Genomic DNA, 24,680 nt, shown 5'->3' with positions numbered 1-24,680 from the left:
TTAAGGCATTCTTAGTCACAGGATGATATGGAAAGTCTGCACAAGATACAGGTCATAAAGACCTTTGCTGATAAAACAAGTTGCAGTAAGGAAGCCAGCCAAAACCCACCAAAACCAAGATGGCAACAAAAATGACCTGTGGGTGTCCTCATCGCTACACTCCCCCAATGCCATGACAGTTTACAAATGCCATGGCAACATTAGGAAGTTACCCTATATGGTCTAAAAAGGGGAGGCATGAAAAATCTACCCCTTGTTTAGCATACGATCAAGAAATGACCATACAAATGGACAACCAGCAGACCTTGGGGCTGCTCTGCCTATGCAGTAGCCATTCTTTTATTCCTTTACTTTCTTAATAAACTTGCTTTCACTTTACTCTATGGGTTTACCTTGAAGTCTTTCTTGAGCAAGATCCAAGAACCTTCTCTTGGGGTATGGATCAGGACCTCTTTCTGGTAACACTACTAAGTAAAGGTAGTAGATGCTATTTCTATAGTTACTAGTACCACACACACTGTAACAAAGCGTACAACTATTGCTATAACAGAAGAACCCAAAAGACATTAGTAAATTCAAAGATTTTTAAAAATGCATTTACAAAAAGGTCTTAAAAGTGCCTTAGATGTGAAATTAGATGCGTTTGAGTGGTGGGGAAAACAAGCACTAATTTAATAGATGGTATTTCAGGGATTACTGCCACCATAGTGAGAGGGAAATTTCTAGATATTCTGAAGCCTACAATTATGCTTCCTGAGGTTCTCTTTGGTGATACTTATTATATGACACTTTGAAGACAACGTAACATTTCTGTTAACACGTTGTGTAGCAGGACGAGCTGCAGACAAGAACCCCTCAGACACTGAGTTGTGGAAGGAAAGGCTTCATTCAGCTGGGAGCATTGGCAGACTCATGTCTCCAAAAACCAAGCTCCCTGAGTGAGCAATTCCTGTCCCTTTTAAGGGCTTACAACTCTAGGGCATCTGCCTGCGAGGGTCGTGATCAATTGGGCAAGCAGTGGGTATGTGACTGGGGGCTGCATGCACCGGTAATCTGAAGGGAACAGAACAGGGCAGGGATTTTCACAGTGATTTTCCATACAATGTCTGGAATCTATAGATAACATAACTGGTTAGGTCAGGGGTTGATGTTTAACTACCAGGCCTGGAATGCAGCACCGGGCTTTCTGACTACTGATTTCAATTCTGTCTTTTCTTTAATACCTACTTTTTCTTTGAGGCAGAAATTGGGCATAAGACAATATGAGGGGTGGTCTCCTCCCTTATTTGAATATAGCTGTTACAGTTTAATAAAATCAGTTTTATCATTTGCTTTTTATGCATACATTTTAAAAGTTAGCTGTATTTATTTGTACATTCTGACTATATTCAGAATGCAATTTTTCCCTCAGCAATAACTGGTTTGATTTTATAATAGAAGTAATTAGCAACAGCTGATTTACTTAATAAGAGATTTCTGTTTGAGAAATGTTGCAAGAATCCACCTACATTTCTAATAAATAATGACTGTAATGAAGGAAAAAGAGAAAAAAGTTTCTTTTACTTTATGAGACCTTTTTTTTAAAAAAAAATCCATCTTGGTAGTTTGGAGTATAACCTTTTGCTCTTTATTTTCCTTTGGTTAGCATCTTCATATGTAATCGTAATTATTTTTATTTATAAGCTCTGAAATTTGATATTTTATCTTAAATATATACACGTGTGTGTGTAATAAAGTATACAATTTTACTGATCAAAGTAAGTAGAGAACTGGGCAATTTCAGATAAAAATAATCAAAAAACTTGTTCATATGAGACATATGAAGAAGAGCTGTACATTGTCATTTGTATTTTTAAGTTTCCTCTTCTGTTATTGCAATTTTGAAATAATTGCTTAAGATCAAAATCTGGCCTACTCTTTCTAGAAAAAATACAAACATAAAAAGCTTCAATAACTTGATTTCTCTCATTTTAATTTGTCTTACTTCTTCTATCTGTATGTTTTAAGTGCTTTAGAAAGAAAGCACTTGTTAGTGGAACAGTAGATCTATTAGAATACCAAGTTTCCTCCCTGCAAATGAAAGCTTGAATTATTTCTTTTTGCATATGGCATGGCTACATCTCACTGAAAGATTAGAAGGAAGTGGTTTCTCTCATTCAAAAACTTACTTGGGAGGAGCAACATCACCAAAATGGCAAAACAGAAGGCAACCTGCTCACATCCCCCTACAAAAACAAATATCCTGTACCCATCCACAGTCAAAAGTCTCTCTGAAGAAGCTTCAACATTCAGGTAGGAGCCTGTGAAACTCCAGTGGAGCCCAAGACCTAGGAGGGTTGTTTTGAGAGTGTGGACCAACACCAAGGTACATGTTTTGTCCCATCAAGCTTGCTTCCATGTTCAAGCATGGAAACAGACCCTTCCCCCAAGGAACTTGGTTATAACCCCATTTTTCTTCGAGCCTACAATCAAAACCATCTGCCAAGGGGCTTGGAAGGACCCTTGCACGTTAGCTTATTGGTGGAAAGGCTCATCTGCCCACTGACATCAGTTTAGGCAGTGAACCCGAAAATTGCCACGGTGTTGCTCCAGCCTCTGTCAGCTGAGGTCCTAGCTCAGAGCGGCTCTCACAACGGCCCAGAGGGAAAATTGCCCATATCTTGCAGCCTGAGAGTCTGAGCCTGCCTAATAGGCTCTCCAGTCTCTGTCCCACAGCAGGTCTCTAGGGGGCCTACTCCCAGCCCTAAACCCTCCTGTTGCAATCAGAGGACTATCCTGCCTGTGCAGAGATTTGCTGAAAGACACGCGTCCCTCTTAGCCAATGACACCAGGCTTTCCAGCCTCTACCCATAGCAGCTCCCCGAGGGGGCTCAGTCTCAGCTTTCACCCCTCCCACTGTAGTTGGGGAACTATCCTGTATGTGCTGAGACCTGCTGGGAGATGTTTGCCTTTCTGAACCAAGGAGATGGTTCTAGCCTCTGTCACACAGAAGATCCCAAGAAGGCCTAGTCTCAGCTCCAATCCCTCTTGCTGCAGTTGGGGAATTATCCCATCTGTGCAGGGACCTGCTGGGAGAGGTGGGCCCATCTGAGCCATTTTGACAGGCATGCTAGCCACTGTCCCACAGCAGATCTCTAGGAGGCCCAGTATCAGCTCCCAGCTCATCTGCAGCAATCAGGAAACTGTCCTATCTGTGCAGGAACTTGCTGTGTTACATGCACCCTCTGAGCTGAGACTGGGGTTTCCAGTCTCTATTTGACGCCAAATTGCAAGAGGGCCTAGTATCAGCTTTGACCCCTCCTGCTACAGTCAGGGAACTATCCTATCTGTGGAGGGACCTGATAGGAGACATGTACCAGTTTGAGCCAATGTGACAGGCATGCTATTTTCCTTCCCATAGCAGATCCTGAGGGATCCCATTCTCAATCCAAGTCCTCCTTGTTGCAATTGAGGATCCATCCTGCCTGTGCAGGGATCTGCTGGGAGACATGCTTGTCCGGGCCACTGGGACAGTCTTCTAGACTTGAACCCCTGTCAAGAGTTTCCACACAGCCCTGTACAGAGTTTCCACACAAGTATCTTCTTTGGGCATTCCCCAGGTCTGTCTCGACTGAAAAACCACATCAACCTGAGAGTCCTTTGAAGACTTGTAGAATGCCTGGGCTTAGGGGGTTATTTACTGCTGAAATGGCTGCAGTGATTATAGCTGGACTCATGAAACATAATAGTCAGTCTGCTTAGAATCTCTGAAAAGCCCTTTGAAAAAGAACAGGCACAAACAAAACTGGGCAAAGAAGACTAAAATAAATACCTAATCCCTCAATGTGTAGACATTGTTCCACATCCACAAGCATCAAGAACATGAAGGGATATATGACATGATCAAACAAACAAAGTAAGGTACTAGAGATCAACCCTAAAATGAGGGAGATGTGTGACCTCTCAGACAAAGAATTCAAAATAGCTGTCTTGAGGAAGTCAATGAACCTAAAGGAAACACAGATAGTTAATCCAAAAATTTATCAGAGAAATTTAACAGAAAGATTGAAATAATAAGAAAAATCACACAGAAATCCTGGGGCTGAAAAATGCAATGAATGAAATGAAAAATGCAATAGAAAGCATCAACAGCAGAACTGATCAAGCAAAAGAATCAGTGAGCTTGAAGATAGACTATTTATTTGAAAATATACAGACAGAAGAGAAATTCAGTTTATTGGAGTTAAAGAGGGAACTGACATGGACAAATGAACATAAAGTTTGTTTAAAGAAATAATAACAAAGAGCTTTCCAAACCTTGAGAAAGATATAAATACCCATGCAGAAGAAAGCGAAAAGTCTCCAATTTTATTCAACCCAAACAAGAATACCCTAAAACATATTATAATCAAACTCACAAAGGTAAAAGGCAAAGAAAATTTCTGAAAGCAATGAGAGAAAATAAGCAAATAACATTTAAGAGAGTTCTAATATGCCTGACAGCAGGCTTCTTAGCAGAAACCTTACGGGCCTGGAGGGAGTGGAACTATATATTCAGAGTGCTGAAAGCAAAAAAATAAAATTAAATTAGAGAAAACAAAAAAACAAAAACACTAAAAATGAAAAGTGTATAACATATACACTAAAGTAAAAAGCAACAAATGAAAAATACTATCAGAGCAAATCACTTAACCACAAAGACAGACAGGAAAAATGGAAGAAGGGAAAAGAAGAGTTACAAAGCAACTAGAAAACAAGTAACAAAATGATAGTAGTAAATTCTTATTTATCCATAATGACATTGAATGTAAGTGTATTAAATTCTCCAATTAAAAGTCACAGTGACTGAATGAATTAAACAAACAAGACCTAACTATAGGCTGCCTATAAGAAACTCGCTTTATCTATAAAGATACCCATATACTGAGGGTGATGGGAATGAAAAAAATTATTCCACTCATGCAAATAGAAATAAAAAGAGAGCTAGAGTAGATATACTGATGTCACACAAAAGAGACTTTAAGTAAAAAAAAAATGTAAAAAAGAAAAAAACAAGATCATTATATAATGATAAAGAGATCAATTCAGCAAGAGGATATAACAATTGTAAATACATGTGCACCCAATACCAATACCAAAACACCCAGACATATAAAGCAAATATTAACAGATCTAAAGGGAGAGATAGAATGCAATACAGTAATAGTAGAATACTTCAACACCCCATTGTCAGCAATGGGCAGATCATTTAGGCAGAAAATTATCAAAGAGACATCATAATTGAACTACACACTAGAACAAATGGACCTAACGGACATTTACAGAATATTTCATCCAATTAATATGTAATACAGATTATTTTCATCAGCACATGTAATATTCTCCAGAATAAACTATATGTTAGGCCACAAAACAAGTCTCAACAAATTAAAAAATGTTGAAATCATGTCTGACCAAAATGGAATAAAGCCGGAATCAATAAAAAGCAAAACTTTGTAAACTGTACCAGTACATGGAAACAATATGCCCTGAATGACCAATGGGTCAATGAAGAAGTTAAGAAGGAAGTTGAAATATTTCTTGAAACAAAATTGGAAACACAACACACCAGAATATATGGGATACAGCAAAAGCAGTACTAAGAGGAAAGTTTATAGCAATAAATACCTACATAAAAAATAGACAAACTTCAAATACTTCAAATAAACAACCTAGTGATACACCTCAAGAAAAGCAAGAGCAAACCAATCCCCAAAATTAGCAAAATAAAAGAAATAATAAAGATTGGAACATAAATATGTGAAACTGAGACAATAAAACAGTGATTTAACTAAGATGGTCAATTAGACATAGCTGAGACACCTCTCCCACTGAGAGGAACCAAAATATTGAGTAAACCATCACACTTTGAACAGATTTTCTGAAAGAAAATACTGAAAGTTGATAGGTGACATAGACACCATATATGAAGAGGGAAGAAGCTGGGAAGCTTGCCTGGAGTTGGTGAATGCTGAGGACCAGCTCCCAAACCTGACTAGGTCCTAAGGAAGGGGCGAGTGAAGTAGCTCCGGGACTCCACACTCCCACTGTGGACATCTGGGATCCTAGATACATGAGATCCTGTGACCTCCAGAGACATTTGAATTGGCAGAGGGAACTGCCTAGAGATAAGGCAGAGGAAGAGCTCAAACCTGCATGGATCCCAGAAGATTTTGTGGTGCACACTGCAGCTGCAACAAAATGTGACCATAGCTACCCATTCCCCCAGGCTCTCCATCTTGTTCTGAGTGACTACAGCTCCTGCCTCCTGCCAGGCTGGGAGAGAGCAGGGCTTGGCTATTTCTTCCGTGGGACTGGGGTGCATCTGATCTTTGTGCCCCCTTGTCCACCAGATCTTCCCAAGACTGCCTGCCTGGTCACTCCCTCAGGAAGGTGCCCACAGCACAGCTTTCATTGTCCTGCCTGAGTGTTTTGCTTGTTGCCTGGGAGTAGTTTGGCTCCTTCTGCACAGCCAGCACTGGACCCTGAGGGGTCAGCAGACAAAACTGTAGGCGTGGTCCCAAAACCCCCAGGATTCGAGCACACTGTCCAGGGGTTTGGAGTTGAGATCTTTGGCTTGAGTTTGAGAAGGGGAAGACCCCCACCACTCTCAGAACACTTAGAAGAGTGATACACAGGTTTGTGTGCTGGTGTGGGAGCTGGGTGTCCCTCTCTGGACAAGACTGTTTTGGGAAGGGTGTGGCCTATTAGCCAGTAGCACCTTCTTCCTCAGGGATCCCTACAGCGTGGAACACCTGGAACTGCCCAGCAATCTTGGCACAGAAGGTTTGGGACAAGCCTAGCTGGTCAGGCTCACTCCTGGGGCAGATGCTGCAGAAAGACTTACTGGGTTGGGCAAGTGTGAGCTGGGTTGGCCCAACAGCCATCTGCTGGGCTAAGAACAGCAGGCTGGGGGTGCCACATGTATGGTATTACTGTCCTGCCTGGGCATCCTCTGCCCTTGACCCACTGCATCACCAGACCACCTGCAGACACACCACAACCTATTCTGACTCTGCCAAGCTCAGAGGACCAGTAGGTCCCTAAATAATTGTGGATTTCTTGGTAACGTAAACCTTGCCTTGGGCTGCCCCTGAGGGAGGAGGGAAAGCAGTTTGCCAGCGTTTCGCTTGAGACTAAGAAATCATGGGTGCAACACCAATAATTGAAAAGGGCTCTACCAAGACCTAGGAATGGAGTTGGTGAAGGAGTCATCTCTTGACCCCCATCTCCCATCTCCAGACAACTTAAGAGTCAGGGCATATGGCATATGCAGCAGTCAGTAACAACAACAAAAAAAGGTGTAAGTGCATATGCAGCAGTCAAAAAAAAAAAAAAGAATTAAAAATATGAACAAAGCCGACAACAGTAAGCTCCAAGAGGAGCTTGGCTAAGAGACTATCTAATGGCCCTTACTCTTAAGCGCCATCTACTGGTTCGCTTCCTGAATTACACCACCAAAGAAAAAATGTCTTCAACACCCAACACCTGTGAAACGCAAAGCAGGAAACTATCCACAAGTAAGGAGCCCCTACAGAGCCCTGGCCCTTTCAAAGCACTCAGATAATCTCTCGGCAGAAACTCTAGAAGCCAGAAGAGAGTGGGGGCCGATATTCAACATTCTTAAAGAAAAGAATTTTCAACCCAGAATTTCATATCCAGCCAAACTAAGCTTCATAAGTGAAGGAGAAATAAAATACTTTACAGATAAGGAAATGCTGAGTGATTTTGTCACCACCAGGCCTGCCCTAAAAGAGCTCCTCAAGGAAGCACTAAACATGGAAAGGAAAAACCGGTACCAGCCACTGCAAAATCATGCCAAATTGTAAAGACCATCGAGGCTAGGAAGAAACTGCATCAACTAAGAAGCAAAATAACCAACTAACATCATAATGACAGGATCAAATTCACACATAATAATATTAACTTTAAATGTAAATGGGCTAAATGCTCCAATTAAAAGACATAGACTGGCAAATTGGATAAGGGCTCAAGACCCATCAGTGTGCTGTATTCAGGAAACCCATCTCACGTGCAGAGACACACATAGACTCAAAATAAAGGGATGGAGGAAGATCTATCAAGCAAATGGAAAACAAAAAAGGTGGGGGTTGCAATCCTAGTCTCTGATAAAATAGACTTTAAACCAACAAAGATCCAAAGAGACAAAGAAGGCCATTACATAATGGTAAAGGGATCAGTTCAACAAGAAGAGCTAACTATCCTAAATATGTATGCACCCAATACAGGAGCACCCAGATTCATAAAGCAAGTCCTGAGTGACCTACAAAGGGACTTAAACTCCCACACAATAATAATGGGAGATTTTAACACCACACTGTCAACATTAGACAGATCAACGAGACAGAAAGTTAACAAGGATACCAAGGAATTGAACTCAGCTCTGCACAAAGTGGACCTAATAGACATCTACAGAACTCTCCACCCCAAATCAAAAAAATACACATTTTTTTCAGCACCACACCACACCTATTCCAAAGTTGACCACATAGTTGGAAGTAAAGCTCTCCTCAGCAAATGTAAAAGAACAAAAATTATAACAAACTGTCTCTCAGACCACAGGGCAATCAAATTAGAACTCAGGATCAAGAAACTCACTCAAAACCACTCAACTACATGGAAATTGAACAACCTGCTCCTGAATGACTACTGGGTACATAATGAAATGAAGGCAGAAATAAAAATGTTCTTTGAAACCAACGAGAACAAAGACACAACATACCAGAATCTCTGGGACACATTCAAAGCACTGTGTAGAGGGAAATTTATAGCACTAAATGCCCACAAGAGAAAGCAGGAAAGATCCAAAATTGACACCCTAACATCACAATTAAACGAACTAGAAAAGCAAAAGCAAACACATTCAAAAGCTAGCAGAAGGCTAGAAATAACTAAAATCAGAGCAGAACTGAAGGAAATAGAGACACAAAAAACCCTTCAAAAAATTAATGAATCCAGGAGCTGGTTTTTTGAAAAGATCAACAAACTTGATAGACCACTAGCAAGACTAATAAAGAAGAAAAGAGAGAAGAATCAAATAGATGCAATAAAAAATGAAAAAGGGGATATCACCACCGATCCCACAGAAATACAATCTACCATCAGAGAGTACTACAAACACCTCTACGCAAATAAACTAGAAAATCTAGAAGAAATGGATAAATTCCTCGACAAATACACCCTCCCAAGACTAAACCAGGAAGAAGTTGAATCTCTGAATAGACCAATAACAGGCTCTGAAATTGTGGCAATAATCAATAGCTTACCAACCAAAAAGAGTCCAGGACCTGATGGATTCACAGCCAAATTCTACCAGAGGTACAAGGAGGAACTGGTACCATTCCTTCTGAAACTATTCCAATCGATAGAAAAAGAGGGAATTCTCCCTAACTCATTTTATGAGGCCAGCATCGTTCTGATACCAAAGCCTGGCAGAGACATAACCAAAAAAGAGAATTTCAGAACAATATCCTTGATGAACATTGATGCAAAAATCCTCAGTAAAATACTGGCAAACCGAATCCAGCAGCACATCAAAAAGTTAATACACCATGATCAAGTGGGCTTCATCCTTGGGATGCAAGGCTGGTTCAACATACGCAAATCAATAAATGTAATCCAGCATATAAACAGAACCAAAGACAAAAACCACATGATTATCTCAATAGATGCAGAAAAGGCCTTTGACAAAATTCAACAACCTTCATGCTAAAAACTCTCAATAAATTAGGTATTGATGGGATGTATCTCAAAATAATAAGAGCTATCTATGACAAACCCACAGCCAATATCATACTGAATGGGCAAAAACTGGAAGCATTCCCTTTGAAAACTGGCACAAGACAGGGATGCCCTCTCTCACCACTCCTATTCAACATAGTGTTGGAAGTTCTGGCCAGGGCAATCAGGCAGGAGAAGGAAATAAAGGGTATTCAATTAGGAAAAGAGGAAGTCAAATTGTCCCTGTTTGCAGATGACATGATCGTATATCTAGAAAACCCCATTGTCTCAGCCCCAAATCTCCTTAAGCTGATTAGCAACTTCAGCAAAGTCTCAGGATACAAAATCAATGTACAAAAATCACAAGCATTCTTATACAACAATCACAAACAGAGTGAACTCCCATTCACAATTGCTTCAAAGAGAATAAAATACCTAGGAATCCAACTTAACAAGGGATGTGAAGGACCACTTCAAGGAGAACTGCAAACCACTGCTCAATGAAATAAAAGAGGATACAAACAAATGGAAGAACATTCCATGCTCATGGGTTGGAAGAATCAATATCGTGAAAATGGCCATACTGCCCAAGGTAATTTATAGATTCAATGTCATCCCCATCAAGCTACCAATGACTTTCTTCACAGAATTGGAAAAAACTACTTTAAAGTTCATATGGAACCAAAAAAGAGCCCGCATCGCCAAGTCAATCCTAAGCCAAAAGAACGAAGCTGGAGGCATCATGCTACCTGACTTCAAACTATACTACAAGGCTACAGTAACCAAAACAGCATGGTACTGGTACCACAACAGAGACATAGATCAATGGAACAGAAAAGAGCCCTCAGAAATAATGCCGCATATCTACAACTATCTGATCTTTGACAAACCTGACAAAAACAAGAAGTGGGGAAAGGATTCCCTATTTAATAAATGGTGCTGGGAAAACTGGCTAGCCATATGTAGAAAGCTGAAACTAGATCCCTTCCTTACACCTTATAAAAAATTAATTCAAGATGGATTAAAGACTTACATGTTAGACCTAAAACCATAAAAACCCTAGAAGAAAACCTAGGCAATACCATTCAGGACATAGGCGTGGGCAAGGACTTCATGTCTAAATCACCCAAAGCAATGGCAACAAAAGCCAAAATTGACAAATGGGATCTAATTAAACTAAAGAGCTTCTGCACAGCAAAAGAAACTACCATCAGAGTGAACAGGCAACCTACAGAATGGGAGAAAATTTTTGCAACCTACTCATCTGACAAAGGGCTAATATCCAGAATCTACAATGAACTCAAACAAATTTACAAGAAAAAAACAAACAACCCCATCAAAAAGTGGGCAAAAGACATGAACAGACACTTCTCAAAAGAAGACATTTGTGCAGCCAAAAAACACATGAAAAAATTCTCATCATCACTGGCCATCAGGGAAATGCAAATCAAAACCACAGTGAGATACCATCTCACACCAGTTAGAATGGCCATCATTAAAAAGTCAGGAAACAACAGGTGCTGGAGAGGATGTGGATAAATAGGAACACTTTTACACTGTTGGTAAACTAGTTCAACCATTGTGGAAGTCAGTGTGGCGATTCCTCAGGGATCTAGAACTAGAAATACCATTTGACCCAGCCATCCCATTACTGGGTATATACCCAAAGGACTATAAATCATGCTGCTATAAAGACACATGCACACGTATGTTTACTGTGGCACTATTCACAATAGCAAAGACTTGGAACCAACCCAAATGTCCCACAACGATAGACTGGATTAAGAAAATGTGGCACATATACACCATGGAATACTATGCAGCCATAAAAAATGATGAGTTCATGTCCTTTGTAGGGACATGGATGAAACTGGAAAACATTATTCTCAGTAAACTATCGCCAGGACAAAAAACCAAACACCGCTTGTTCTCACTCATAGGTGGGAATTGAACAATGAGAACTCATGGACACAGGAAGGGGACCATCACACTCTGGGGACTGTTGTGGGGTGGGGGGAGGGGGGAGGGACAGCATTAGGAGATATACCTAATGCTAAATGATGAGTTAATGGGTGCAGCAAACCAACAGGGCACATGGATACATATGTAACAAACCTGCACATTGTGCACATGTACCCTAAAACCTAAAGTATAATAATAAAAAAAGAAAGCACTCAGAAATGAAGGCAATCAACTATACACAACATACACCACAGTCAAACCCTCAAGGGAAAAGGAATATATAAAAACAAAAGGCTGCATCCATAGTAGAGCAATTTAAAAAGGAAAAAGAATTGCCAGCCTCCTCATATGAGAAGGGCTCTGGCAATTCAAAAAGTCAGAGCATTTCTTTACAACCAAAGGATTGCACTAGCTCCCCAGCAATGGATCCTAACCACATTGAAATGTCTGAAATAACAGACATAGAATTCAGGGTCTGGATAGCAAGGAAGCTCAATAATAAAATCCAGAATTTGGATGGCAAGCAAGCTCAATGAAATTCAAGAGAAAACTGAAAGCCAATGCATGGAAGCCAGAAAAACAATTTAAGACTTGAACAATGACATGGCCATATTAAGAAAGAACCAAACTGAACTTCTGGAATTGAAAAATTCACTACAAAAATTTCAAATACTGTTGGAAGTCTTAACAAAAGACTAGACTAAGCTGAGGAAAGAATGTAAAAGCTCAAAGACCCAGTCAGAAAAAAATAAAAAAGAATTGAAAATATGAACAAAACCAACAATAAATATGGAATTATGTAAAGAGACAAAATCTATGACTCCTTGGCATTACCTGAGAGAGAAGAAGAGAGAATGGGCAATTTAGAAGACATATTTGAGAATATAATCTATAAAAAAATTTCCAATCTTGCTAGAGAGGTTGAAATGTAAATTTGAGAAACTCAGAGAACTCCTGCAACATACTATATAAGATGACCATCCCCAAGACATATTGTCATCAGGCTTTACAAGGTCAATCCAAAGAAATAAATCTTAAAGGCAGCTAGAGTAAAGGGTTATGTCACTTATGAGGGGAGCCCCATCAGGCTAACAGCAGAAACATTATTAGTCAGAGATTGGGGGCATATTTTTAGCATCCTTAAATAAAAAAATTCCAACCAAGAATTTTATATCCTCTCAAGCTAAGCTTCATAAGTGAAGGAGAAATAAAATCTTTTCCAGAGAGAGAATTTGCTACTACTAGACCCACCTTACAAAAGATGTTAAAGGGAGCTCTAAACAAGGAAATGAAAAATCGATACCAGATACCACAAAAACATATGCAAGTACATAGTCTATAGACCCTATAAAGCAACTACACAGTTGAGACCTTGAAGCAACCAGCCATTGACACCATGACAGAATCAAAACCTCACATATTGGTCTAAATGCCGCACTTAAAAGGCACAGAGTGGCAATTTGTATTGAAAAAAAAAAAAGACCCAACCTTCTGCTATCTTCAAGAGACCAATCTCCCATGTAATGATACCCATAGGCTCAAAGGAAAGGGATGGAGAAACATCAATTATGCAAACGGTAAACAAAAAAGAGCTTAGGTCACTATTCTTATATCAGATAAAACAGGCTTTAAACCAAAAACAGTAAAAACAGACAGAGAAGGTCATTACATAACGACAAATGGTTGAATTCAACAACAAGACTTAATTATTACAAATCTATATGCACTGAACAGTGAAGCACCCAGATCATAAAACAGGTACTTCTAGATTTATGAAAAGGCTTAGACAGCCACACAATAATAGGGACTATTCAAAACCCCACTGGCAGTGTCAGACAGGTCATTGAGGCAGAAAACTAACAAAGAAATTCTGGACTTAAATCCAACACTTGACCAATTGGACAAAATAGACATCTACAGAATATCCCACTTAACAACCACAGAATATACATCCCTCTCCTTGGCACATGGAACATACACTAACATCAACCACATGCTTAGCCATAAAGCAAGTCTCAATAAATTCAAAAAAATCAAATTCATACAAAGCATATTTTCAGACCACAGTGGAATATAAATAAAATTCAGTACTAAGAGTATCCCTCGAAACCACAAAATTACATGGAACCTAAACAACTTGCTCCTGAATGGCTTTGGAGTAAATGGAAACAGAAACAGAACATACCAAAATCTCTGGGATGCAGCACAAGCAGTATTAAAAAGAAAGCTTATAGCTCTGAACACCTACATTAAATTAACAATCTAACATTACACTTAGAGGAACTAGAAAAACAAAAACACACCAACCCCAAAATTAGCAGAAAAAAATAAATAATGAAAGTCAGAGCAGAATTAAATGAAATTGAGACTCAAAAATCAACACAAAGGATCAACAAAATAAAAAGTTGGTTCTTTAAAAGGATAAACAAGATCAATAGACTGCTAGTAAGATTAATAAGGAAAAAAAGAGAGAAGATCCAAGTAAGCATAATCAGAAATGACAAAGAAGTCATTACAACGGATTCCACAGACATGAAAAAGATCCTCAGAGACTGTTATGAACACTTCCGTGCATACAAGCTAGAAAATCTAGAGGACATGGATAAATTCCTGGAAGTACACAAACTCCCAAGATTGAATCAGGAAGAAATTGAAATACGGAATAGACCAATATCGAGTTCTGATATTTAATCAGTAATGAAAAACCAGCAAACAAAAAAAGCTCAGACCAGATGGATTCACAGCCAAATTTTACTAACCATACAAAGAAGAGCTGGTACCAATTCTACTAAAATTATTCCAAAAAATCAACAAGGAGTGACTCCTCTCTAACTCATTCTATGAAACTAGTATCACCCTGATGTCAAAATCTGACAAAGACACAATGAAAAAAGAAAACTACACGTTAGTCACTCTGATGAACATAGACACAAAAACCCTCAGTAAAATACTAGCAAACCAAATTCAGCAGTACATCAAAATGCTAATTCACCATGATCAAGAAGTCTTCATTCCTCGGATGTAAGGCTGGTTCAACATATGCAAATCAATAAACATGATTCACCACATAAACAGAATTAAAAACAAAGCCCATATAATCATTTTAATAGATGTAGAAAATGCTTTTGATAAATCCCATTATCATTTCATGATAAAAACCCTCAACGAACTAGGCATTAAAAATATATATCATAATCCCAGCACTTTGGGAGGCCAGGGCGGGCGGATCATGAGGTCGGGAGATCGAGACCATCCTGGCTAACACAGTGAAACCCCGTCTCTACTAAAAATACAAAAAAATTAGCCGGGGGCAGTGGCGGGCACCTGTAGTCCCAGCTACTTGGGAGGCTGAGGCAGGAGAATGGCGTGAACCCAGGAGGCGGAGCTTGCAGTTAGCTGAGATCGCACCACTGCACTCTGGCCTGGGCGAAAGAGCAAGACTCTGTCTCAAACAAACAAACAAACAAAGTAAAAATAGAGGCCGGGTGCAGTGGCTCATGCCTTCAATCTTAGCACTTTGGGAGGCCGAGGCAGGCAGATCACCTGAGGTCGGAAGTTCAAGACTAGCCTGGCCAACATGGGGAAACCCCATCTCTACAAAAAATACAAAAATTAGCCAGGCATGGTGGCAGGTGCCTGTAGTCCCAGCTACATGGGAGGCTGAGGCAGGAGAATTACTTGAACCTAGGAGGCGGAGGTTGCAGTGAGCTGAGATTGCACCACAGCCCTCCAGCCTGGGCAACAGAGTGAGACTCGATCTCAAAAATAAATAAATAAATAAACGAAAGGTTAAAATAGAATATGTTGGCAGGGCTGCAGAGAAAAAAGAACACTTATACACTGTTGGTGGGAATGTAAATTAGTTCAGCCACTGGGGAAAGCAGTTTGGAGACTTCTCAAAGAACTAAAAATAGAACCACCATGCTGGGGGTGGTTGCTGGTTCTAAAAATAGAACCTAGCAATCTCATTACTGGGTATATGTCTAAAGGAAAATAAACCATTTTACCAAAAAGACACGTGCAATCATATGTTCACTGCAGCACTATTCATGATAACAAAGACATGGAATCAACCTATGTGCCCATCAATGGTGGACTGAATTATGATAATGTGGTACATATACACCATGGAATACTTCACTGCCATAAAATATGAACAAAATCATTTCGTTTGCAGCAACATGGATGCAGCTAGAGGCCATTATCCTAAGCATATTAATGCAGTAACAGAAAATCAAATACCACATGTTTTCACTTATAAGAGGAGGATAAGCATTGAGTACACATGGACATAAATATGAGAACAAAAGTCACTGATCACTACAAGAGGGGGTAGGGAGTAGGAGGTCAATGGTTAAAGAACTACCCGTTGTATACCATGCTCACTATGTGGGTGATACATTCAATTATAACCCAAACTGCAGCAGCACACAATATTTGCTTGCAATAATCCTGCACGTGTACCCCTTGAATCTAAAATAAAAGTTGAACTTAAAAATAGAGACTAATAAAATAATACAAAAAATCAATGAACTGTAAAATTGATTTTTGTTTTTTTTTGAGATGGAGTTTTTTGCTCTTGTTGTCCAAGCTGGAGTGCAATGGTGCAATCTCGGCTCACTGCAACTTCCGCCTCCCGGGTTCAAGCGATTCTCCTGTCTCAGCCTCCTGAGTAGCTGGGATTACAGGCATGCACCACCACGCCCAGCTAATTTTGTATTTTTAGTAGAGACAGGGTTTCACCATGTTTGTCAGGCTGGTCTCCAACTCCTGACCTTGTGATCCGCCCACCTTGGCCTCCCAAAGTGCTGGGATTACAGTCGTGAGCCACCGCGTCCAGCCAATTTTTTAAACGGATAAACAAATGTAACAACTCTTTAGCTAGACTAAGAATGGAAGAGAGAAGACTCAAATAAATAAAATCAGAAATGAAAAAGGAGACACAACAACTGAGACCTCAGAAATACAAAGGATTGTTAGAGACCATTATGAACAACTATACACCAAAATATTGGGAACCTAGAAGTAGATAAATTCTTGTAAATATACAACCTATGAAGATTGAACCATGAAGAAAAAGAAAACCTGAAGAGATCAATAATGAATAATGAAATCAAAGCAGTAATAGTCTCCCATCAAAGAAAGCCCTGCACTTGACAGATTAATTACTGATTTGTACCAAACTTTTAAGGAAGAACTAATACCAATTCTACTGAAACTATTTCAAAAAATCGAAGTGGAGGGAATTCTTCCAAACTCATTCTATAATGCCAGTATTATCCTGACACCTAAACTAAACTGATACCTAATACACACACATAAAAATCTATAGGCCAACATTCCTCATTAATATAGATGTAAAAACCCTCAACAAAACATAATTCAATAAGACATTAAAAGGAACATTCACCATAATCAAGTGGGCTTCATCCCAAAGATGCAAAGATGGTTCAACATATACAAATCAATAAATGTGATATATCGCATCAAGAGAACCAAGGACAAAAAGCATATGATCATTTTGATACACATTGAAAAAGTATTTGGTAAAATTTAACATTCATGATAAAAACTCTTAACAAATTGGATATAGAAAGAAAATATCTCAATATGATAACAGCCATACATTACAAACCCACATGTAGGATCACACCGAAAGGGGGGAAATTGAAAGCCTTTCCACTAAGATTTGGAACAAGACAAGGATGCTCACTTTCATCACTTTTATTCAACCTAGTTCTGGAAGTCCTAGCTTGAGTGCTTAGGGAAGAAAAAGAAACAAAGGGCATCAAAATTGTAATGGAAGAAGTCAAATTATCTTTGCAGATGACATGATCTTATTTTTAGAAAAACCCAAAGACTCCACCAAAAGTTCTTGGAACTGATAAATAAATTCAATAAAGTTGCCATACACTAACAGAAATCAATCTGAAAAGCAATCAAGAAAACAATCCCATTTATAATAGCTCAAAAATACCTAAGAATAAATTTAACTAAAGTAGTGAAATAACCTGTACAAACCAATGATGAAAGAAATTGAAGACACACAAAAAATGGAAAGATATACCACGGTCTTTAATTGGAAGAACTAATACTGTTAAAATCTCTATACTACCAGAAACCATCTAAATAATTAATGTAATCCCTATCAGATTACCAATGATATTCTTCACAGAAACAGAAAAAATATCCAAAAATTTGTAGGGAACAAGAAAAGGCCCCAAATAGCTAAAGCGGTCCTGAACAAAATGTACAAAGTTGGAGGCATCCCATTACCTGATTTCAAATCATACCACAAAGCTATCATAATCAAAATAGCATGGTACTGGCATAAAAACAGATGCATACACCAATGCAACAAAATAGAGAACCCAGAAGTAAATCCTTGCACTTACAGCCAACTCATTTTTGACAGAGGCATCAAGAACATACAATGGGGAAAAGGACAGTCTCTTCGATAAATGATGCTGGGAAAATGAGACATCCATGTGAGGAAAAATGAAATTAGATCTTTATCTTTCATTGTGTACAAAAATCAACTGAAAATAGATTAAAGACTTAGCTATATGACCCAAAACTATGAAACTACTAGAATAAAACGCTGGGGAAACACTACAGGATGTTGGTCTGGGCACAGGTATTTTTTGGGTGAGACCTCAAAAGCACATGCAACAAAAGCAAAAATAGACACATTTACATCAAGCTAGAAAGTTTCTGTAGAGAAAGGAAACAATCAACAAAGTGAAGAGACAACCTATAGGATGGGAGAAAATATTTGCAAACTATCTGACAAGGAAATAATAACCAGAATATATAATGAACTCAAACAATTCAGTAGTAAAACCCCTCAAATAATTCAATTTAAAAATGAGCAAAATACATGGATAGACATTTCTCAAAAGAAGACATGCAAATGGCCAACAGGTATATGAAAAATGTTCAACATCTTTAGTCATCAGAGAAATGCAAATCAAAACCACACTGAGGTTTTATCTTACCCAAGTTAAACTGGCTATTATCTCAAAGACAAAGAATAAAAAAATGCTGGCAAGGATGCAGAGAAAGGGGAATGCTCCTACACTGTTGGTGGAAATGTAAAGTAATGTAGCAATTAGGGGAAAGAGTATGGAGGGTCCTCAAAATACTAAAATAGAACTACCATATAATCTAGTAATCCTACTGCTGGGTATATTTTCAAAAGAAAAGGAATCAGTATGTAGAAGTGATATCTGCATTCCCGTTTTTTTGTGACAATGGTCTCAATAGTTACCTAAGTGTCCATCACTGGATGAATGGATAAAGAAAATGTAGTATACATACACAATGGAATATTACACAGTCATAAAAAGGAATGAAATACTATCATTTGCACGAACATAGATGGAACTGAAGGTCATTATTTTAAGTCAAATAAATCAGGCATAGAAAAACATCCCATGTCCTAGCTCATATGGGGAGCTAAACAGGTTGATCTAATGGAGGTAGAAAGTAGATTGGTGGCTACCAGAGGCTGGGAATAGAAGGGAGTGGGGGTGGGGAGGTGGCAATAAAAGAAGTTGGTTAATGAGTACAAAAATACAGTTAAATAGAAGAAATAAGTTCTAGTATTTGATAGTACTGTAGTGATATAGTTTGGTTGTTTGTCACCTCCAAATCTTATGTCAAAATGTGGCCCCCAGTGTTGGAGGTAAGGCCTGGTGGGAGGTGTTTGGATCATGGGGAATGGATTCCTCATGAATTAGGCTTAGCGCCATCCCCTTGCTGGTGAGTGAGTTCTCATGAGATCTGGTTGTTTAAAAGTGTGTGGTAGCTCACCCCTGTGTCTCTTGCTTTTGCTTTCACCATGTGACATGCTGGCTCCCTGTGCCTTCCACAATGATTAAAAGATTCCTGAGGCCTTTACCAGAAGCAGATGCCAGCACCACACTTCTTGTACAGCCTGCAGAACTGTGAGCCAATTAAACTTCTTTTCTTTGTAAACTACCCAGTCTCAGATATTTCTTTATAGCAATGCAAAAATGGCCTTATATATACAAGTAGGGAGATTATAGTTAACAATAATTTATTGTATATTTCAAGATAGCTAGAGGAGAATAATTGTTAATGTTTCCAACACAAAGAAAAGATGAATGTTTGAGGTGATGGATATCCCAGCTACCCTGATTTGATCATTATGCATTGTATACATGTATCAAAATTTCACATGTACCCCACGAATATGTATAATGATTATATATCAAGAAAAAATAAAAACAAAAACCAAAAAAGAAAGAAACTACAAGAGCTCACTTGGGAAGGTGACACATCTATTATCATTATTAAGTCATCCCAGAACATAGGTCACAAAGCAACATGCTGAAATTCTATCAGAATTGTCAAAATTATGTAGACATAGTGTGAAGAGGGTCTTGGGGCTTACCTTAAAAGAGATTTCATACTGTTCTCCTCCCCAGATTTCTAAACCTGGATCATAGCCACCTAATTCCCAAAACCATTTCCGATCCACAGCAAAGAGACCTCCAGCCATAACAGGAGACCTGTGAAAATAACAAAATAATCTTTAAAAGACTATGAGCATTACACAATGGCATTTTGCTTGGGAAAAAAGTAAAATTCAAGATATGTTTTAGTGGTCAGCTGTGTTGAACTTTTCAGCACTGGTTTTCTGTAAGTGGATATAGGGTTCTCATTTGGTCTCTCACCGAAGTGGACATGGATGGGGAGGGAGAAAAATTCCTGTGAGCGTTAAATATTTGCAGTTCAGGTTTTAATGCAACAATTGCCCTGCAGAGTCACATTTGCTCCACTTGTTTATCACTAGTGAGAAATATTACTACATGAGTAATAATGACCCATAAAGTGAGAAATATCACTCAATTTTATGGTTTTTCCTGAAACTAAAGGGATCTTATACTATCAGACATATAAAAGTATTGAAAACGCTTTCGTAGACAATATCTTTGAGTAATCTCTCAGTATGCATTCACCAAGCATCTACTATCAACAGGTCATGTCCAATTTACAAACAACAGATGGTCAGGTTCGAATAAAATAAGAAACCAGAATTGATTGTTTATGTGCCAAAGTTGAAATTTCAACTAAGTCTTTTCATTTTCTACTATTGTTTTTAGGCCTTCTGTGCCTTTCTAAGAAATATTAATTTTGGTTAAATAATTTTCAAGTATTGCACTCCTACTAGGATGCATTTCAGTCACGTAATAAGATAATTATAACCACTTGGTGGGCCCTGCCCTAAGTATTTTTGCAGTTCAAAGGTGCTCTTGTTTATTATTATTTTTTGGACTCTTCACTATGTGCTGGTCTAAGGGATAAAATCTATACCTAATTCCTTGATCGATCCTCACAACAACCCTGTGAACAACCTCCCTATGCACACGGTTCGAGGAATCACGCAGAAGAGGTGGAATGCTGCCCAAGGCTGAGGCTAGTGTGTGGTGAGGCTGCGCTAGGGCTCTTCCCCACAACACTGTTTCTGTTTCCATGTTCAGAGGCAAAAAGAGATAACTATATACAAACGGATATGAAACAGAGAACACCCTTATGCAGATCAAGCAAATCGATAAAAACACATAATTGAAGTGACAGTTTTGAAAATTTTTTTGAAACAAAGGATATTTATAAATAACAGTACAACATTTTAAATGTTGATATACACAAAAAGATATGCATAACCATAGTAGACACCAATCCAATTTATTAAACAACTGAGAACTTAGTCTTGGTAATGCTTTATGAGGCACTTGGGGAACATAAACCTGAATCTGTCTAAGTGTATTATATATTTCAAAGACTTTGCATGCTAAGATGGTACTTGATTTAATTCAGTCTAGGAATTGTTTTGAAGGTGTAGGCTTTATGCAGATGAAGAGATTACAGGACTGGAAAAGGGATTTAGGTTTTTCTCCAGGAAAGTGGGCAGAATTCAGAAAATAATGTAAAGACACTCTCTCATGTAATTTTTTGTTTGTAATAAAAATCCTAGAATCATATGTGCCTTACTTTATCCCTCTCTCTAGCAGCCTGATCTTTTCCCATTTTTCACCTACTGAATTTCAGAGTGGAATTACAACTGAAGCTGCAACAAACTAGGATTGTAACATTTATCTAGTGCAGTTCCCCAGAGAACACTTTACCAATTGTAAGCATTACTTCTGCAAGTGTTGGTTATAAGTAGTCAGAAATTCTCAGTCTTATTTAATCTGAACTGGAAATAGAAAGGTCCCAAGTCATACAAACATATTCTCATTTGATTGTGTAAAACATGAGACAAAGGGCACCAAAACTTACACTGTGCACAATGAATCTCAAAACTAGAACCACCATAGATACAGTGTTAAAGATATTGGGCAAGAAAAATTCTAACTTGAGTTTTTATTACAAATTGTCAGAAACACAATAATCTTGTTTTCTTAACGAGCTTATAAAAAACCCATGCAGTGTATCTTAGGTTATTTTAGACATATAATAACATAATTCAAATGGATCTTCTGTACCTTTATTGATGTTCCTACAAAGACCTAAATAAATTAGTATCTCCTGTCTTGATTGGTGTGAATGACAGGTAAGAAATAAACTTTTTATTTACTGTATTTATGTATTTACTCATATTTGTCCATGAGTTTTAAAAACAGTTTAATTGTTGTGTAACTGACATACAATTGATTGCACATATTTTAAGTGTACAGTTTGATAGGTTTTGACTTGTGTGTATCTCCGTGCAGCTGTCACTGAAAATGGACCTATCCATTATTTGTCAAAGTTTCCTCAGGTCTCTTTGTAATCTCTTCTCATTCCCTTCCAACAGGCAATGACCTATCTACTTTCTGTCACTGTAGATTAGTTTGCATTTTCTACAACTATATGTACATAGAATTATACAGTATACATTTTTGGGGGGTCTGTCTTCTTCCATTCAATATAGCTATTTTGAGATTCATCCATGCTGTAGCATGTATCAATCGTTTATTATTTTTAAATTGCAGAGTAGTATTCTATTTGCACGAATTTACCGCAATTGATTATCCATTCACCTGTTGATGGACATTTGGGTTGTTCCCAGTTTGGGGCTATTACAAATGAAACTGCCATAAACTTTGTGTACTAATCTTTGTGTGGATGTGTGCTTTCATTTCTCCTGGGAATATTCCTAGAAGTGGAATAACTAGATCATATAGTAGGTATGTCTAATCTTTCAAGAAACTGCCAAACTGTTTTCCAAAGTGGCTGTACCATTTTCTATTCCTGGAAGCAGTGTTGAGTTCCATTTACTTCATGTCCTCACCAACACTTGTTATGGTCAGTCTTCTGAAGTTTAGTCATGGTAATAGGTGTGTAGTGGTATCTTCTTTTGGTTTTATTTTGCATTTCCATAATTATTAATAATATTAACGTGTTTGTATCATTTCTCTTTTTTCCTAGTAAGTCTGGCTAGAGGCTTATCAATTTTATTAACCTGTTGAAAGAACTAACTTTTGGTTTCATTGATTTTCTCTGTTGTTTTTCTGTTTTATATTTCATTGATTTCTCTTTAGTCTTTATTATTTTAATTCTTCTGCTTACTTTGGATTTAATTTGCTCTGTTTTCCTGGCTATTTAAGGTGGGAACTGACATAACTGATTTGTGACTTTTTTCTAATATAGGTGTTTAGTACTATAAATCTCTTCCTACCTATTGCTTTAGCAGACTACTACAAATATAAGAATACATCATATTCTCATTTTTATTCAGTTCAAAATATTTTTTAATTTCTCTTTTATTTTATTTTTTAACCTATGTGTTATATAGAAGTATATAACTTAGTTTCCAAATATTTGGGGAATTTTCTGGAGATCCTTTGGTTATTAATTTCCAATTTAATTCCATTGTGGTCAGAGAATACACTTTGCATGACTTGAATTCTTTTAAATTTATTGTGACATTTTAATGGCTTAGAATATGGTCTATCTTGGTAAATGTTCCGGGTGTATTTGAAAAGGATGTGTATTCTATTCCTGTTGGGTAGAGTGTTCTATAAATATTTATTAGGTCAAGTTGGTTGATAGTGTTGTTCAAATCTCCTATATTCTTATTGATTTTATGTCTCCTTGATGTATCAATTACTGAAAGAGGAGTATTGAAATCTATGACTATAATTCTGGATTTGTTTATTTCTTCCCGCTATTCTGTCAGTTTTTTGCATCATGTTTCTGTAGCTCTCTTAATAGGTGCATAAATGTTCAGGCTTTTTTGTTGTTGTTCTTGATGAATTAACTTTATTATTGCCATGAAATGACTTTTATTATCCCTAATAATATTCTTCACTCTGTCATCTATTTTGTCTTGATATTACTATAGTCACTCCAGCTTTATTTGGATTTGTGTTATCTAAATACTAGTATTTATAACTTTTCCATCTTTTTACTTTTAAACTATTTGTGTCTTTACGCTTAAAATAGTTTTCTTATAGGTAACATATACTTGCATCTTGCATGCCAACGGGGTTATTTAGATCACTTACTTTCAATATGATTATTCATGTGTTCAGGTTGAAATCTATCATCTGCCTCTTTCTCTTCTATTTGTCTCATCTGTTGTTTCCTTTCCCCTTTTTTTGTCTTCTTTTTGATTAACTTAATATTTTTCATAATTTCATTTATTATCCTTTTTGACGTAACAAAACTCCTTGTTTCTTCATTTTAAGTGGCTTCTTTGTTATCATAATAGTTTATGGTATATACCTTTCTTTTATCACAATTTATGTTCCAGTGATATTATGTCACTGCACATACATTATAAAAAGCTTTTGAGAGTATGGCTCTATTTCTCTTCCCCCAGCCTATGTCTTTGTTATCATACATTTTACTTTTACACGTTTTAAATCCCACATTGTATTATTATTATTTTTGTTTAATTGGCCAATTACCTTTTAAAAAGATTTAAATAATATTTTATTTTGAAC

General features: G+C 37.8%; 1 protein-coding gene across 3 annotated transcripts in view; it reads right to left on the bottom strand.

Annotated features, from left to right (window-relative positions):
- Positions 1–24,680, bottom strand: part of GALNTL6 (polypeptide N-acetylgalactosaminyltransferase like 6) — a 1,246,491-nt gene that overhangs the window by 142,249 nt on the left and 1,079,562 nt on the right. For all 3 annotated transcript variants that reach the window (XM_063638415.1, XM_055276416.2, XM_055276415.2), the window contains one exon: positions 20,141–20,258. In XM_063638415.1, the coding sequence (XP_063494485.1) occupies positions 20,141–20,258 (118 nt within the window). The remainder of the gene's footprint in view (positions 1–20,140; positions 20,259–24,680) is intronic.

Source organism: Symphalangus syndactylus, chromosome 4 (assembly GCF_028878055.3).
Source record: "Symphalangus syndactylus isolate Jambi chromosome 4, NHGRI_mSymSyn1-v2.1_pri, whole genome shotgun sequence".
Taxonomy (NCBI): domain Eukaryota; kingdom Metazoa; phylum Chordata; class Mammalia; order Primates; family Hylobatidae; genus Symphalangus; species Symphalangus syndactylus.
This window is presented reverse-complemented; position numbering and strand designations above follow the sequence as displayed.